Source organism: Coffea arabica, chromosome 2c (assembly GCF_036785885.1).
Source record: "Coffea arabica cultivar ET-39 chromosome 2c, Coffea Arabica ET-39 HiFi, whole genome shotgun sequence".
Lineage (NCBI taxonomy): Eukaryota > Viridiplantae > Streptophyta > Magnoliopsida > Gentianales > Rubiaceae > Coffea > Coffea arabica.
The window spans coordinates 35,198,292-35,217,278 of record NC_092312.1 but is presented as its reverse complement, the minus strand read 5'-3'; the positions used below and the strand labels follow the sequence as shown (position 1 = coordinate 35,217,278).

At 36.9% G+C, this 18,987-nt stretch overlaps 1 protein-coding gene across 1 annotated transcript; it reads right to left on the bottom strand.

Moving 5' to 3' along the window:
* Window positions 1-14,075: 14,075 nt before the first annotated feature.
* Window positions 14,076-14,711, bottom strand: LOC140035638 (uncharacterized). Its single transcript, XM_072076947.1, has one exon. It carries the CDS (start codon window positions 14,709-14,711, stop codon window positions 14,076-14,078), a length of 636 nt encoding a protein of 211 aa, XP_071933048.1.
* Between the last annotated feature and the right edge of the window lie 4,276 nt (window positions 14,712-18,987).

The following is an 18,987-nucleotide window of genomic DNA, read 5'->3' as shown; positions in this document are numbered from 1 at the left end:
ACCATCCCCCAAGTAAAATGCCTCATCTTTTCCATGTGGAATGTATAAGTAAAATTTTCATCATCCTCAAATCTGTTCATGCCCAACTACAGTTATATAATATTATTTCTATATATATTTCCCTCTTCTTTGCATATGCTCTTTAATAATAATTTGGGAAGATATAGATATACTTATCTATATCATATACATTTAAAACTACTATAGTTAAAAAAACATATTTACTACCTTAGATTTTCGCTTAGAAATTACGATTAAGTTACATAAAAAAATCTCCTTAAATTTTGGAATAGAAACCAAGATTATATTGAAATAAAACTCAAAGGTGAAAATAAAATAATTAGAGTTAAATCTATGAGATATAATTCAATTGATCAAGATGAATTCAAAAAATAAATTAAAGAATTGTTAGAAATACCTTTAATAAGAGAAAGTAATTCCCCTATTCACATCTCAATGCCACATTTAGGTCCAAATTGAAACTTGGTTTAGCTAACAAGACATTTATACTTATAAATCTTGTCATAAATATTATTTTTATTTGTAATGTGTATTCAAAATGTGTTATATTTATTGATAAAGTACTACATAGGCTTGAAGTATCTTCCACAAAATTTTCAAGAGAATGAAATGTGTATCATATGTAAACTAACAACTTCTTTTTAGTGAAAGAAAAGGGTCCATCACGCTTTCATATCTTATTTCTAATTTTTGACCGACAAAACTCCGGTTTCTTCCCTGAGAACTTCTGATTTGGGCGTTGCATCTTCCAACCACCGGGGTGACTTCCTTTAAGGGACGCTTCAAAGATTAGCAGCATAGTTTAACGTCGTTTCCTACCTCTAAGCGTATTACGAAGAACTTTCTTCTTTTATTAATGTGGAAACTAAAGTACAAGATAGATAGTACAATCTTCTCTCTCTCTTCTTAACTATACATGAGAGATATTTTAAGAGAAATTGGGTTTTCATTAGTCCAACACCCCTCTTCATCTACTGTCTCCAATGTTTTGAAAATCGAACCGGACCGGCCGGTTCGACCGGTCGAACCGCGAACCGGCCATGGCACCGGTCCGGTTCTATGCTCTGGTTGACTTTGCCAGAGAACCGGTCAAACCCGGTAAAAATCGGGAAAACCAGTGAACCGTGTTGAACCGGATTAAACCGGTTTTTGAATTTTCCTTTTTTTTTTTTTTACTTTTTGCAAAATGCTTTTATCAAGATTCGAACTCAAAACCTTTGTAATAGAAGACCAATGTAGTAACCATTGCACCATCACATCTTATTTGCTTTTTTTGATAACGTATTTATATAAAACAAACATCTATATTTCATTTTTCCATTTTTCTTACAAAATCTCATCCTCTCATGACTCTTTCTTTTTAATCTTCAACTCTTTCTTTTCTCTCTCATCTTTTCTTTTGTCACTCCATTTTTAATCAAACCTCATTAGTTTTAATTTATTGATATTTTCTTCTATCTTTTAATTTTGTTTTTGCCCATTAAATTGGAAAAAGTTAAAAAAGAATTATTTTTCTTTAACCCAAATTATTTAATGCCACAACCACTCACTTTTATCTCATTTTTTTATTTCTTATCAAGTTTGCATTTCTATTTTCAATTCTCTTAACTTCTTTCGAACTCTAAACTTTCTTTTTTAAATTACAATCTTTAAATCTCAAAGACGTAAATTAAAATTTAAATTCACAATATCAAATTCTCATAGACGTGAATTTGTATAATTTCAAAATATTGTGATATTTTTGGGTTGGATTTAAGATTTTTTTGGTAGATATAATTGAAATTGAGATGAAATTTATTTGTTTTAACTTATAATTTAAATAATTTATTTTTGAAAATTCAAATTATTCAAAAATAGTGAACTTTTCATCATATAAGGTTTTAAATTAGTCCATTGCATGTCTTATTTTGTGCATATATATATTTATATAAATTATTTTTAAAAAAATTCATTGAACCGAGGTTGAACCGGTCCGACCGGTTGAATCTCGACCCTTTCACCTCACCGGTTCAATTGACGGTCCGGGTTTTAAAACATTGACTGTCTCCTTATTTATAGAAGATGCTATTTCAATATTGGATTTTAAGTGGTGTTTTCCACGAACTTTATCTTGCTTGAATTACGCGGATTTGAATTAAGTATTTTCTATTCCGAGAGTGCATTCTGATGTAAGTGCTTATATTTTATTCCATACTTTGACTGCTTAATGAGGTGTCCTTGTCTTTTTTTTTCGCTTTCATACAAGTCAAACACGTGTTATTTTTATGTTGTCTAATCCTGCATAATGTCTTGATGACTTGATTCGACAACTGTCAAGTAAATGTATTTTCCAATTTAAATAATATATTGCTGCCTTTGGAGTCTTTCCTGCATAGGTGGTCATTATTGAAAAAAGTGCTCCATTTCCTCCATATATCCGAAAACCTTACTTGGGAGTATTTTCAAGATTTTGCAAAATGTTTCTTATCCAAAGAGCCCTTCGATAATGTATTTTGTCTTCAAAGAAATATTCATATTCCTTCCATTGAGAATAACCCTTTTATGTCCAACTTATCAAATTTCATAACTTTGATATGATGAAAGGCATCATATCTATTTGAATTTTCCAAATCTAGTCCTGTTGGGATAATTTTGAGCATTAAGATGTCTTTGGACAATATGTAGGATTATTTTGATAAATATGCTTTACTCCGCCCTGAATCCACCTAGGGATTTTGAAAATTTTAGGAAAATTGGGAGCAGTCATATATATATATATATAACATTAATTATTCCAAAATTATACCAATTTTGGATGAAATTGCTATCAAATCCCCGCACGCAATTTATTTGGGGATAGATTCCTGTGAAATCCATATAATTGGTATCCATTTTTTGATAAATTATATAATTCTCTCATAAGAGAATTGTATTCAGAGCTCATTATTTATATTATCAAATATGGTTATCATTTGAAATGTTTAGTTTCAGCAAAAATTCGATCTCAAGAATATTCCATTATTAAGAGAATTTATTCCAAATCTCTCAATTTGTTAACAATCTTCTTGTCCCTATGAAGAGGGAAGATTTTTTATTTCATCCCTTTTGAATAGGTCATATAATAATAATTCAACTTTATTGTAAAAAGCTAACTGTAGTTTGGCTTTATTTGACATGCTTGATAAGAAGTTCAAAAACTTCTTTATTAATATCTACATAATAGATTATTTTTCGTTTTTATAACTACACTCCATACTTTTTCGAAAACATCAATTTCTAGTATGAGATTATTTTCATTAGAAGGTAAGATTAAAATTAAAAATGATATATTCTTGCATTGCTCTTTTATTTTCTTTACTAGAGTTATATGATTTTCGAAGAATTCATATTTATTATTTTTCTTTAGCAATTTTTGTAATTCTTTTATTTTGTCTGCTAAGTTGCAAATAAAATCTGATGCATAATTTAATGTTTCTAAAAAATTTTGCAATTATTTTTTATCTTCTAATTTATCAGGAAATACTAGTATTTTTTTTCCCTAAAATAAGTTATTGCATTTTTATACCTTCACCATTTATTTATAGACCTAAATATTCAATTTCTTTTAATCCTATTTTTGTTTTCTTCTCCTATAATCCTATTCCATGTTTTAGACATAGATCAAAAAATATATTTAAATGCTCTAAATGTTATTCTATCGAATTTGATGCTATTAAGATATCATCAATGTATATATATAAGAAATGATAATCCTTAAAAATTTTATCCATTTTTCATTGATATATTTGGGGGGCATTTTTTAATCCAATCAGCATGACTAACCATTCATATTGTCTTTAAGGAGTACTAAAAGTTGTATATTTGATACTACCGGGTTGCATTTTTATTTGAGAAAAACTACTTTTTCAATCAATTTTAGAATATATTTCCTTTCTTTTACTCATATTTATGAGAGTTTTTATGTGGTAAAAGTATCCATCAAATATGGTTTCATTATTTAGCTATTTATAGAAAACAACCATTCTAGATTTATTTCTTATTATTTTAGCATGATTTCTTACCAAAAATGTGGGTGACGAATGGGGAGAACTGCTTTTTCTTATTAAAGGTATCTCTAACAATTTTTTAATTTGATTTTTAATTCATTTCGATCAATTGGATTATACCTCATGGACTTAACTCTAATTATATTATTTTCATCTTTGAGATTTATTTCAGCATAAGCTTGGCTTCCATCCCAAAATTTAAGGGGATTATCTGTGTAACTTAATTGTATTTTCTCTTTTATGTCTTCTAGGATAGTAGATATGTTTTTTAACTGTAGTTGTTTTAAATGTAATTATCTTTTGAATTTTAACATAGGACTCCTTTTAGGAGTTTTTTGGATGTTCTGTATATCCAATATCATGATGCTGACCTATGCGAGGATGAAAAGTAATAGGAATTTTGTGGAAATAAGCATGTTTAAAATAAGAAACTACAATCTAGTGGCCACAAGGGGTTTTAAAATGTATTTGAGATTGTAAAGTATCGAATAAAACTTTATGAAATAATTGAAGAAATTTATTTTCTGATAATATATCCAATCTTGTATCAAAGAAATAAAATGGAGGGCATTTTGACAGATGTCGACTACAAATGTTGACTCTGTACAATAATAAAAACCTGGTCAAGAAAAATAAAAATTTGCATATGGTGATAAGTAGAGTCGTCTCCACAGGAATTGGAGAAAATTTATTTCTTTTTAGACTAAAATTATGGGGGAATTTTTGGTGAATTTAAGAACAACTAATTAACTAATTAAGAAAAAAAGCTATTCATGAAATTAAACAAGAATTAAGTCAACAGTAGACATAACTCTAGTCAAAGGTACAACTTTTCAAACATGGTTCACACAAACACGCTACGAGGGTTTATTTAAATTAGAAAAATCATCCCTAATCAACAAACATACTACGAGGATTTATTTAAATTACATCATACGTTCCCCTAACATGGGACCAATCACACTAGTCACCACTAATATCAACCAATCAAACAATTATCAATTTAATTAATTAATATGGCAGTAGATTATTAGGTTAATTCAAATATCAAACCCGTGATATTCAAATAACAAAATAATCATAAGAAGTTAAATCAGAAAACATACGAATACCAATGAATTAAAAGAAACAAATATAAATCAATTCGATCTCACAGAAGTTTGGAACAACGCCTTTAAATTGACCTTTGACTAGAAAAGGAAATTAGTGATTCATCATTGAGAAAAATCACAATGTAAGAGTTTGAACAATTTCGATGGACATGAGGCTATCAAGGAAGAAACACAAGAAATCGTCAATCATCCTATCTAAAGAGTCACAATACTAATTTTTCTCCTCCTCAGAAGTACTAGTCTACTAATATATAGCTAGCCGACCCTTTTCCTCTTTTATCTCCTAAATTCTAGCTATGAATATTAAAACATCTTTCCTAATTGGAAAACGAAACTACAAAAGACAATTTTCCATGCTTCCTAATTAAATACTATAACTAATAAAAATATCTCCTAAATCTTCAGCCAAAATCTGCTCAGAATTCGACTCAAACTAGAAAACCTCTGCACGTAGGAAAATCTCAAGCCTCCAGGACTTGACAGTAGGACTTGGACGCGCTCACGCCAAACTCGTATGAAATCTTTAGGAAAATTGACTCCTTTAACTACTTTTTGCTCCACTTTCCTATAATTAGTACTATTAACCAAATATAAGTAGAATCTATCAATTAATACAATATTTGGCTAATATCAAGGGGAAAACAATCACAAATTTAATAACAAAAATGCAACCTATCATATTTAATAAGGAATGAGCCAAGTAATATTTGTGGCTTAGCTATTCCAGAATTTATAGGATAGGATTACTAGAGATATCGATATCTATTCAATTAGGTAAATTACATGGTATTGTGGTGGAAAGCATGTACGTTTAAATAAACATGTTCCTAATCCACTATCAATATGGGTTGCAAAATATTTAGTTTTATAATCCTTATAAGTTATAAATACTATACTGATTTGTCATTTTCGTTCGACATTTTATCATTGTATGTAACAAGAATACCGTTAATATTTATATAATAAGGAGATACTGTTTCTAAGAAATTAATTCCTAACATAATTTATAGAGTCTCGTTAAATCCTTCATTTTAAACTAGAAGTTGAATAGGATTTCGACTACCAGTTAATTCTATTTCTATTTTTATGGCCTCTCTTATTTTATGGAGAAATGGATTTCTCCATTAAAATTAGTATATTGATAAGGATCTTGTAATTGATAAATAGGTAAGTGCTCAAATAATCTATGAGATATATAATTCCCATTAGCACCTGTTGTACGCGATAAAAATTTTTCAAGTATGCAAAATGACAAGAAAAAGAAATACACGACAAATATGTGATATATAAACTTAGAAAAATATGTAGGTACAATCTCTGGAAGTTTCTCGAACTTATGGAGAGATTCCTTCGATTCTTCTCCTCGAACACCAATCCAAGGGCTTCGCAGTTTGTTCTTGGATCAACCACCGACTCTTTCAAATCTTGATATGGAAGATTTGAAGAATTCGAAAATATTTGGAGGCTCAAGTCTTGATATGCGAAAGACTTGGAGAGTTTGCAGATCCAACCCTTCGTAGCTTGAAACTTCAATACTTACGTGTATGAGATGCCTCTTGAAGTCTCTCTATGTATCTGTGTGTGTATAATTTGGTTTGAGAGACCCCTATTTACAACTATAGCAAGAGGTAGATGTTGAAGACTTGTGTACCACTTTACTTGTCTTACAAGATGTGCAGTCATATTAAGACTGTACCAGTCAAATATTATCTCTTCATTGTTTATTTATTAATAAAGAGATAATTAATTTCTCGATTGGCCAAACCTGTAGGGACGCGTGACGTGGCGCCATTTGACTGGCCAAGCTATTGCAGTATATAAGAGATATACTTGGATTAAATAACTCTAAATATTATTCCTTTAATAAGAAATAAATACTTAGATATTTATCCAATAGGTATGTGATATGATATGATTTGGTTGGTGGAAATATCCCTGCAATTCGAATTGATCTGGAACACCTCACATTGACACGTGGCAAAATATAATTGGCCATTTAATAACCAATTTTTTTCAAGTGTACATGCCATATGGCAATATCCGATTGGACGAAAATATTTAATAGACCAATGGTAATTTTAGAATTTAATTAAAATTCCATTGTCTACAAATGCCCCCCTCGAAACTTGTTCGTGAATGCTGGATATCGGAGCAAGATTTGAACAAGCAAGTTTCGACATTTTTTTCTTGAGAGCACGGTCGGAATTAATTTCCAAATGAGTCCACAAATAGACTAAACTTGGAGCTTTAGTGGCTAGTGATCTTCGAATAAGGTCTAATGATTTAGTGGCCCCAAACCCCACGTGAAATGCCACCAATGTATCCCTTAATGATTTCAATTTCCAATCAATATAACCAATTAATTTCCAATATGAAATGCCTCCTATCAATCCCGAGGCCGGATTACTTTATACCAAAGCCTTGTGTCTTCTATTGAAATGAAGCCCACTGATGGATTTACTTAAGGCTTTGCATGTCGTGGCTTTTTGAACCAACATAAGATTGTCATGCAAGGCCTTTCAAGTTCCACGGCTGCATGCATCATCTGATGGGGTCAAGTCCCGAGGCCGAATCATCTTATGTCTGCTACTTCACAACAATTTCATTCCTTGTGGTATTTGGTCTCTTGAAGCCAAGATTTGCATTATTGTGGACTAACTGATTATCTCCTCCACTGAACATATCCGAAATTCAAGGAACCGTCTGACACCAATGTTGAGACCGAACTTGCAGAGGAAGTCAATTGCGAGAACAATTCTTCTGCAAAACCATCTTGAGTCGGAACTCCACGTCTCTTTCTTCCCTCTTCGTCCCAATATACTAAACTGGCCTAAAACCAATTTCTTTTGCTAGTCGACTTCCTCAGCTTGACGAACTAACCCACTAAGCCGCAAATAATGAGCCCTTTGTCGTCTCAAACTAAAACACTTTTGACCAGAATCCTCCTTGAATAGGGGACGCACACCTGCTATATATATTCGATGGTTGAGGTATTAGTTCACCCACAACCCAGAGGCGAACTCTCCCTCGTTTCCTTTTTTTTTCGCTAGTGTTACCGGAGCGCTGCTACGTCTAGTGCCGCCGTCTATTATTTGCTGCTTTGCTTGGCCTTGCTGGCCTCTTCGACTGATAAAATCAACTTGAAGTTAGTCATTACTGCTGCCGAGCTATTATTCCAAGGTACGCACTACCTTTCCGCAAGATATGGATAAATTTCTTCCTTGCTAGAGTTCAAAAATTTTTTTTTTCCTTTTTATCTATGTACAACTATCCCTCGGGCTTTCAAATTATCCATGGCCATGCGTGCTCTCGTATTATCCCACCCGAAACAACTTTCATGCAGTGATCTAATATACCTCTTGAGTACATAGTAGAACCCATACGGATTAACCGATAAATGACTTGATGCTCTTATTACCACCCTGCTTGCATTTCTTTTTTTTCTTTTTTTTTTTTACTACTTTGCATGGAACAATTGCGAATTTTGTAGTCTATGCATGGATAGATTCAAGGACAAAATCTTCTTTGTCAATGTTGCCGGAACGCCTGACCCGATGTGCTTTACATTTATCTTCCATGCAAGATGCTAAGTACCATGTGAACTATTGTCTTTGTTGGTCTCGCATGAAACTTTCCATTATGAATTATGTCTGCCCCTTGTACTTTAGGTAAATCTTGATGAACTATGAATGGTTGTGTAGAAATATTTGACGGTTGCTTCCTCCAAATTGATGCCACCCGCTATTTGCATCCTGCCGATACCTCTTTTTTTTTGTTTATTAAGTACCCGAGGCTTCACTTTTTAGCACTTAATTGCTAAAAGGAACTTCGACATTGGACTTGGCATGCTTATGTTGATGTGTCCTTGATGTCTCGAATGTGATTGGTACTTGAAATTTGCATCTTACGCAGATTACGTGCTGAACCAATAGGATAACATAGCCTTCTAATCATCTTGCGGCATGGTTTCCATTTATTCCAAGTCCAATACTTAGCATCATATTTGATCTGCTCCCATCAGCTGAAACATCGCATTCAAGCATCTGATTTCCATGAGGCTCTTGACAAATCCATTTCGGCTCAGTAAAGTCATCCCGACGAGGAATCGACTTCCCGAGTTCCCACGGACGGAGACTTTCTTTTTGACTCGGATTCACATCGAACTCCACCCTGCAAATAGCCATCCCTAGGTCACAAACTCTTGAACGAGTTTTATTTGTTTCTTCAGCTGCATCGTCAAGTTGCCGCAGGTACTTGCGACTTCATCTCTCTCTTTTTTTTTTTTTACTGGCAATATTCAACTATTACAAGAAACTTTAGTCAATTGAGATGCTTAGAGCCCCCACGACTTTACCAAATAAATTCTCAAAATATCATTTAAGAATGAAGCTCGGGTCTCGGCTGGAAGATAAAAATTGGCCGAATGACGATTGACCAAAAATATTATTTGAGATGCCCTTTAAATATTATTTGAGAATGAGGATTGGCTCAAAATATTATTGTTTGAGCTATTCCTTGGGGTTGAAAATTTAATCTCAATTTTCGTACTATCTTTTTTTGGTTTTTTTTTGTTGTTTTGTTGTTTTTTTGTTTTGTTTTTGTTTTTTTTTTTTGCTCATCTATTAGGATAATACCCAAATATGATATTTGAGCAAAAATTTTCCCCCTCTTTGTTGGCCTAATCAGCAACATTCCTCAGATCCCGGCTCGAAGGGACTAACCGCCCAACCCGTGGCACCCAGGGGTGCAGCCCCTCATGCTGGCCGAGCGTGGTACGGTGCTTTGCGCTGCCATTGTGGTTAAGGAAATAAAGTTGCGCCTTCGCTAAAATCTATAGCTTTTGGTGCAATGGTAAGCGCTTGATCCTGACAAGTGGTATCAGAGCGAGGTTGCGGGTTCGAGTCTCCCTGGCTGTTGCTGGGGGAGGGATTGTTGGCCTAATCAGCAACATTCCTCAGATCCCGGCTCGAAGGGACTAACCGCCCAGCCCGTGGCACCCAGGGGTGCAGCCCCTCATGCTGGCCGAGCGTGGTACGGTGATTTGCGCTGCCATTGTGGTTAAGGAAATAAAGTTGCGCCTTCGCTAAAAGCTATAGCTTTTGGTGCAATGGTAAGCGCTTGATCCTGACACTCTTTTTGCTAGAACTCTGACCCTTTTTTTTTTCTCCAGCCCATGTCAATATCTCAATTTTACTAACTTGCTCTTTTGTAGATACCCCATCTCGTGCCTGAAAAGGAGCTTGAAACAATTTCGGGGATTTGAAGAGAGCCACCGATTAGGTAATTTAATTATCGAAATTTTGTAAGAAATTCCCTTTATCGTCTAATACTTTCTTTTTCAAAATTCCAGCAATCATGCAACTTAGGGACTACGCCGTACCACTGCCGCATATTTCACTGACGGATAAACGGGGAGGAATTCAATCAAAGAGCTTGTCACTACATGTTTACAAACCAGCAATCGGCCCGCTCGCTGAATCCTTTATACCCCTCGAAGGATGCTTTCATCTTGAAAATTGGACTAGCAAGTGGATTAAGGAAGTGGTGGCACCGTCGACTTTCTCCACTATCTCGAGGGAAGAAGAAGTGGTCGTATTAAATTCGTCACTTCACAATGGAGATCCAGAAATAGCCAAATTCATGCTTCCGTTCGTGGGATTCAATGTTGACAAAGCTACATGGAAAACCCCCTCGTCCTTCTTCGGTGAGGCGTGCTTCACCTCCCATTATTGGGAGTGAGTTGAGGACATGCTTGGAAGGTATAAAGACATACTCACACGCGCTGGCATATTTGAAGCTGTCTACGCGTCGAGATACTCCTACGACCGCTGTGAAAATATCTTGCAAGCCTTCTTCAAATATTGGTGTCCCTCGACGAACACACTCCATACGCCCGTTGGGGAGTTGTCCATCACATTTTGGGACCTTTATCGACTTGGTGGCCTTTCGAACGATGGCACATTTTTCGATGAAGTTGTTCCTTCGGCGCGGGAGCTCCTCATCCGTGACAAAGAAGGGAAGCCACTTCTCCCCGAGAGTTGCAGGCACCTCTTTTCCGCCTACTACCACCTTTGGACGAATGATCAAAGGGTATAGATGAAGGACTGGATTCGCTTCTGGTTCAAAGGAGAGGCTAGGTATAGGGCTCCTCCGAATAGAGCGAATAGAAAGAAGACCACATCTAAACCAAAAATGACTTACAACCCTTCTCGAAGCGTGGAGCCTTACGACCTTGCCGATGCGAATGACTTCAATGCCCCTTTTGACACCCTGGGTATCCCAGGGTCTCTAAGAAAGGAAACCTATATTACGGCATTCATAGCATGTTGGATTTGCAAGTTCCTTTTGCCAAGCAAAAAGGTCGATCGTATTCACCCAAATGTCTTCAAGGTTGCATGCTTAATGGCTACAAGGAAAAGATTTTACCTTGCAATTCCCGTCCTTGCGAGCATATATCATGGGTTGAGGGAGATCGTCCACGCCCTTAACCTTGGAGAATGTGGGGTAACTTTTTCAATCCATTACGTCTATGCTTGGATTGGCCAATACTTCGATGTATATTATGAAAATCATCAAGTGAGTAGCCACTACGCGCGCATGACAAGATTTAGTGGTGAGAAAATGGCAATATTTTATGGCCAATTGGAAGCTGAGAAAATCTTCAAAGAAGTGAATCCTTTGATGCTTCCTAAATTGTGCTAGACTGAGAATGAAGAAAAGGCGTTGATCGATGACGGATCCCTATCATCAAGACTTACGAGCTACTTCATTAGTCAACGCTCTTGCCATTTAACTCTACGTAAGGACAATACTTTCATCATTGAGAAATATAATCCTTGCAGGTTCAGCAGACAATTCGATTTCTGTCAGGACATCCCAACAACTTGAAAGAGTTCACTCACACGTATACTTTGGGTGAGACTATTCAACTATGGGATTCCTCAGTTCGAACGTAGACACGGTCTCGGATGACGATACCCACGCACAGGAAGCATCCATTGATCACAAAAGACTATGACGCCTGGTGGTCCACTCGGTCAAATAGTGTCTCTTCAATTTCCTTTAAATTCACCGTTAAGATCCCTCAGCAATCATCGAAAAAGGGTAAGATTACCTCCGCTAATGAGTTAGGACATCATAATGGAGCTATAGAGATTGTAACGGGTCTTGCCTCATCCACCTCGCGAAAGAATAAAATTACTGGCAGTCCCTCAAAAAATATTGCCACAAAAAATAAGTCTTCCAAGGACTCCCGACAGGCCATTAAAGAGGCACAACCAGTGATTCCAACGAAGAAGACGCCGCCCAAAGTTTCAAAATCCTCATCCGTGAATCGCACAGAAGAAGATATCGAAATTGAAATGGTGGACGATTGTGATTCTATCGAGGCTGTAGAAAAGGAAGGGACTTAAGTTCAGGGCATCAGATTTACCCAAGGAGGAGCCCATTCGTTGGCGAGCGGTAGTAGTAGTCAAGACCGTTATTGGAACAGATCAAAGAAGAGGACATCTTCTGATTTGGAAGAGGTCTCCTTTACACCCCCGTCGGTTGGAGTGTTGCCACTTAAGGTAATTATCTCTCAATTTCCCCCCCTTTTTTTGCAAAAATTTAATTAAAATTTCTTCAACCCCCGTTCCTTGAATTTCGTCAAGAAGGCATTGGTAACAACTCAGCACCCGAACTCGAAGCTAATGATATAATTTCAAACAACAAAAGTGACGAATTAGCTATCAGTACCCCACAACAATTTGCCCCCAATGGAGATACCCCCGTCGATGCATAAGAAGGAGTTGACTAGTTCACACGAAACCCGAAAAAGGCCCAAGGTAATACTGGTTTCAGAATTTCATGGCCAAAAGTTGATCCAGGCACATCGAAGAAAGTACTTGCAGAGTTTGTGGATGGATTTTCGCGAACAGATTCTTGACACTCCAATTGAGCAGATCTCTTCTTTAAAAGAGTGTGCAGAGGAAATCATTACAGAAATCACAAAAACGGACCCCAACAATGGTCTCCCTTTAAAATACCACTTGATGGAATTGTTTGCCAAGGCGGAGGCTTATGATGTTCTGGCATTTTCATCGTGGGAAAGGATGAGCAAAGAAACACATGCAGAACTCCTTTCCAAAGTGACCGTCCAACTCGAGAGAGTTAAGGCAAAGGGAGAGGAACTAACTCGTCATTTGCAAAGTCTTGAAGAAAAGTTGCAGTCCATTGAAGACAGCAAAAAGGTTCTGGAACAGGAACTCATCAGTTTGGAGAAACAAAGCCTGGAAATCAGCTCAACTATCGATCAAAAGCATGAGACCTTCAAAGAGATCCAGGCCGAAATAACCCAAGCGCATGATGAGCTATCTTCCATTGAACATACCAGCATCCTGACTGATGACGCTGTGAAGGAACTTGAGGACATGAAGTCTGCACTTGAATCATATCAAGTAGCTGTAGTAGAATACAAATTTGATATTTAGGCTTTCCACCATGTTCTTCTTTTTCCTGAATGCTTTTGTCATTCATTTTTTTTATGTAATGAGTTTTTTTTTTAATAATAAAACGCTTCTCGTTTCTTATCTCTTGTTTTTTTTTTAAAGAGAAAAGAACTCAAATGGAGCATTTTATTTATTATTTTTTTTTTGAAAGAGAAAATTTTTTTTTGCAAGGGACAAGAATTTGATTTGGAGTGGTGTAACTGAACTTAGAAGTTGCCCTCCAAACTGCTTACGTATCCCAACAAAGGAATCAAATCACACGTAATTCCTGCCGTTCACATTTTAATCTCATGCGGGTCAGGAGTATCTATTTGTTTACCACCTTAGACTTGGTGGAGTGCTTCAGCAGTTTAACCACATACTACACTATTGGTGGTTGTCATCCACAGTTTTAGCTCATGCGGGCCAGGAGCATCTCGTGGTTTCGATTACGCATAGTACCTTTTTAGGTACTTGCCATTGATGGGGCCAACCCTTAATCCATTTTCAGCAACCAACTTGTATGAGCCATTTGTATATACTTCTCGAACGACATATGGACCATCCCATTTAGGAGTAAACTTTCTTTGTCCGCCATGAGTGAGAATGATCAGTCTCCGAACAGCAAGTACTAAATCTCCAATTTGGAAAGAGCGTGGCCGGACATGTTTATTAAATGCTTTTGAAAGACGGGCTTGATAACACTCAATCCGTTGCTGGGTTTCCAATCTCTTTTCGTCGAGTGCTTCTAACTCCTCGAGGCGAAAACGGACATTATTTTCTTCACTGAACCCTTCTTGGATCGCAATTCTTAGCGAAGGTATTTGACACTCAAGTGGAAGAACAGTTTCAACACCGTAAACAAGTGCGTATTGGGTTGCTTGCGTGGGAGTTCGAAAAGTAGTTCGGTATGCCCAAAGTGCTTCTCCAATTTGAAGATGCCAATCCCTTCTCGATTTATCCACAATTTTCTTCAACAGATTACATAAGGTCTTGTTGAATGTTTCAGCGAGTCCATTTGCGGCAGCGTAGTACATGGATGAATTGTATTGTTTGAAATGAAACTTTTCGCAAAACTTGTTCATTGCTACACTGCAAAAAGGTTTACCATTATCGGTGATGATATAACGCGGGACTCCATACCGATAAATGATGTGCAAGCGAATAAAATCCACTATATTTTCCTTTTTAACCTCTCTTAGAGGAACCGCTTCAGCCTACTTTGAAAAATAATCTGTCGTCGCCAAAATAAAAATGTGTCCGCCAGAAGATTTTGGAAGTGGTCCAACTATATCCAAACCCCAAGCATCGAGCGGCCAAGAAGCTACAGTTGGGTGCAATGGTTCCGGAGGTTGATGAATGAAATTGCCATGGAATTGACATGCTTGGCATCTCCTAGCAAAGTCAATGCAGTCCTTCGCCATTGTTGGCCAGTAGTATCCCATTCTTTTAATGCGAAAGTGCAATTTCGGGCCAGACTGGTGAGCACCACATATCCCAGAGTGAGCCTCCTCCATTGCTTGCATGGCCTCATCTTCCCTAAGACATCGTAGGAACACCCCATCGAATGACCTTCGGTAAAGCGTCCCTTTGTAGTAAATGAAACGTGGCGCTCGACGACGTATATCAACCCTTTTCTTAGAATCTTCTGGTAACTTCCCATGATTAAGGTAATCAATGATGAGATGACGCCAATCCTCCATTTCGATCTCATGGACAAAAATATGATAAGTATTTTCTCCCTCACCATCATCTTCTTCATCAAACATCGGCGGTATAACCCAATTTTGACATATTGAAATTTGATTTCGATGAGAAGGTAGAGTGATCATGGACGCCACCCTTGCCAAAGAGTCAGCTTGTTGGTTGAAATTTTTAGAGATATGTTCTATAGTGACACTATCCAAATATCCCATGAGTTATCTTGCATACTTATAATATGGGATCAATTCAGGTTTTTTGACATCATAAATACCAAGAAGTTGATTTACCTCTAATTTTGAATCACCATAGACTCTAAGATGCAACTGCTTCATGTCTACAACCGTTTCAAGACCAAGAATCAACGCCAGATATTCGGCCACATTGTTTGAACATTGGCGTGTTAAAGTGAAGGAGTACGGCAATACATCTGTTTCAGGAGTATAAAAGACAACTCCCGCGCCAGCTCCATCGAAATACATTGACCATGGGGATTCGACCATAAATACTTCTTCATCGGGGAGTTCATCAGTCAACTCCCACTCTGCAGGTATGGGATGATCGGCTAAAAAATCTGCCAATATTTGTCCTTTGACAGCCTTCGCAGGTACATAAATAATTTCAAATTGTTGAAACTGGAGGTACCATCTCGCAAGCCGATCAGACAGTACAGGTTTTGCCATCACATATTTAATGGGATTAGACTTAAATATGAGTCGAATAGTGTGTGCTTGAAAATAATGTTTTAACTTCTGAATAACAAATATAAGTGCCAAACACAACTTCTCGATGGGAAAATAATTCAATTCATTTGGTGTCATCATCCGACTCAAGTAATACAGCGTATTCTCCTTACCTTCATCATTTTCTTGAACAAGTAAGGCCCCAACCGACCGTTCTTGAGCGGAAATATAAAGAATCAATGATTTTCCTGGGATGGGTGCAACCAAAACTGGAGGATTCATGATATACATTTTGATGCTTGTAAAGGCATTCCTACACGATTCATCCCACTCGAAGGGCACCCCTTTCTTCATCAGTCGACTGAAGGGTTGACATCGTCCGGCCAAATTAGAGATAAACTTCCGGATATATGCCAACTTTCCTTGAAGGCTTTTCAATTCATGAATATTTTTCGGTTCAGACATGTTCACAATGGCATCGATTTTAGATCGATCGACCTCTATTCCCCGTTGATGAACGATGAAACCGAGAAACTTGCCAGAAGTGACTCCAAATGCACACTTCAAAGGATTCATCTTCAGTTGGTATCTCCGAAGGCATTGAAAAACTTTTCGAAGGTCTTGAATATGATCTTCCCGCTTCTTTGATTTCACCACAAGATCATCGACGTAGCACTTCACATTTTTATGGAGCATATCATCAAAAATTCTTTGCATTGCCCTTTGATATGTTGCTCCAGCGTTTTTCAAGCCAAACGGTATTACTCTGTAGCAGTAAATTCCCTTGGGGGTACGGAAGGCGGTGAGCTCCTCATTCTCGGGCGCCATGTGTATTTGATTGTAGTCAAACGATCCATCGAGAAAAGATAGTACTTCATGCCCGGTTGTAGCATCTACCGTCAATTCTATGATGGGGAGAGGAAAATCATCTTTGGGGCAAACCTCATTTAAGTCTCGAAAATCAACACAAACTCGGATTTGCCCATTTTTCTTCCTTACAGGGACAATGCTTGAAATCCATATTGGATATTTTACTTCTCATATGAATCCGGCTTCAATCAATCGATTTATCTCATTTTCTATAAGAGAAATCAATTCGGGTCGAAAGCGCCTTTGAGTTTGCTTGACAGGTTTTGTTCCTCGCTTGACAGATAAATTATGAACAGCGACCCTAGGATCCAAACCGGGCATTTCTGAGTAATTCCAGGCAAAGACATCTTTGAACTCGAGCAGCAAATCAACATACTCTTTCTCTTCTTCAAGAGTCATACAAGAACTTATGTAAATTGGGCGAGGGTCATCAATTGTGCCAAGATTAATCTCCTTTAGCGCATCGACTGTATTCTTTACTCCTTGTTCAAATTCAGCGGGAGCGTCATCTACATCTTCTTCTTCCTCTTCAAGATCACTGATCGTAATATGATGACAGGAAGCCATACTTTCTTGACCATGTTCTTCAAAAATAATTTCAATTCTTACATTGAATAAGTCTCCATAGTGCATGAAGAAATTGGAGACTGCTTTCTTGGTCCGTTCTTCTTTATTAGAGTAAGACTTTCTTCCTTGGCAACTTGATACTCTTGCTTTTTACTGTCTAATCTTTCATAGACAGGTGGTTTCAAATTTTTCGGCCACGGGCCAAGTCTGTCAAATACAAAAGTACGCTTTGACTTGTTCCCTAACCTATCAAACACAGATCTCTTTCGGCTTGTGACCTCCATTTCTTCATTCAGGTAATTACAACTTGCTCTTTTGATCATTATACGCACTGGAGAAAGTGGTTGATAACCAAGACCCATCGATGAACTTTCAACATTATAGCCTTTTTCTTTCAACATTTTCTGTGTAGGTGTTAATCCATGAGTCTTCTAGCCAGTCACCTCAGGAGGGAGTTTTTCCAATGCATGCTTCTCATTTGGGTTATAATCGGCCTTAGCAAGAAGTCTATATGCGTTTGGATCAAAATTTTCTTGAGTCCGATTAGTTGGTAGTGAGTAATGTTCTACTGCCGGTTCTTCTTTAGGACGAACAAATCCTTGCAAGCTCACTTTCTCACCCTTAACCGGCTCTATTTTGGTGAGCAGAACATTTAATGTATCATTCCTGATAAAAGAGGATTGACCTTCTTCTCTCTTTGATCTTGAAATATACCGCAAAATGGGTACCTTGAAATTTTGATTTTCTTCTTTTACTGATTCTTTTCTTTTTGCTTCTTTCTGAAGGTAAAATTTGACATCGGTAAAGTGAGTTTCGGCCTCAGTGAAAGGTTTATCGTCGGCAATAACCTTCTTAACTATACCGTCTCGATAATATTTGAAACATTGATGCAGAGTAGATGGTATAATTTCATTCTCGTGAATCCAGGGTCTTCCCAAGAGCATGTTATAAGAGGTTTTGGCTTCAATAATATGAAATAACGCACTTGAAGACAACTCGCCAATGAGCAATTCAATCCTTATGAGACCAATTGCTCTTTGCCCCCCTTGGTTAAATCCTTGGATCATGAGGCGGCTCTGGGAGAGTTCATCGCTTGAGATTCCTAACTCTTTCATAGCACGCACGGATATGATATTGACAGCAAATCCCCCATCAATGAGTATCCGATTCATCTTCTGCTCTCGGACATACGCACTAACAAACAAAGGTCGATTGTGGGTTTTGAACTCAACAGTTAAATCATCATCATCAAAAATGATAGTCGTTGCACAATCCACTGGTTGTTTATCGTCGATTTTGAGTTTTTTCTCAAATTTCGTGCCAATTTGCGTGACCTGAGAATTTTCAGCTTTGACGACATTACAAGAGGTGGAGTTATCAGCATCGTCACTTAAATATCTCTTGGATATAAATTCTCTCAGTGTCACGGGCTATCGAACCTCTTGAAGGAGTTGAAAATCTGAAGGAATTGGTTTTGTGGCCACTCCCTTTTATTTCTTTGTTGCATTTCGTCGTTTCATTGTCACTTCAGGCTTTGTTG

What these genes read in the sequence shown, in the direction of transcription:
- LOC140035638 (XM_072076947.1), bottom strand. Translation starts at nt 14,711, where the DNA reads ATGAACAAGTTTTGCGAAAAGTTTCATTTCAAACAATACAATTCATCC.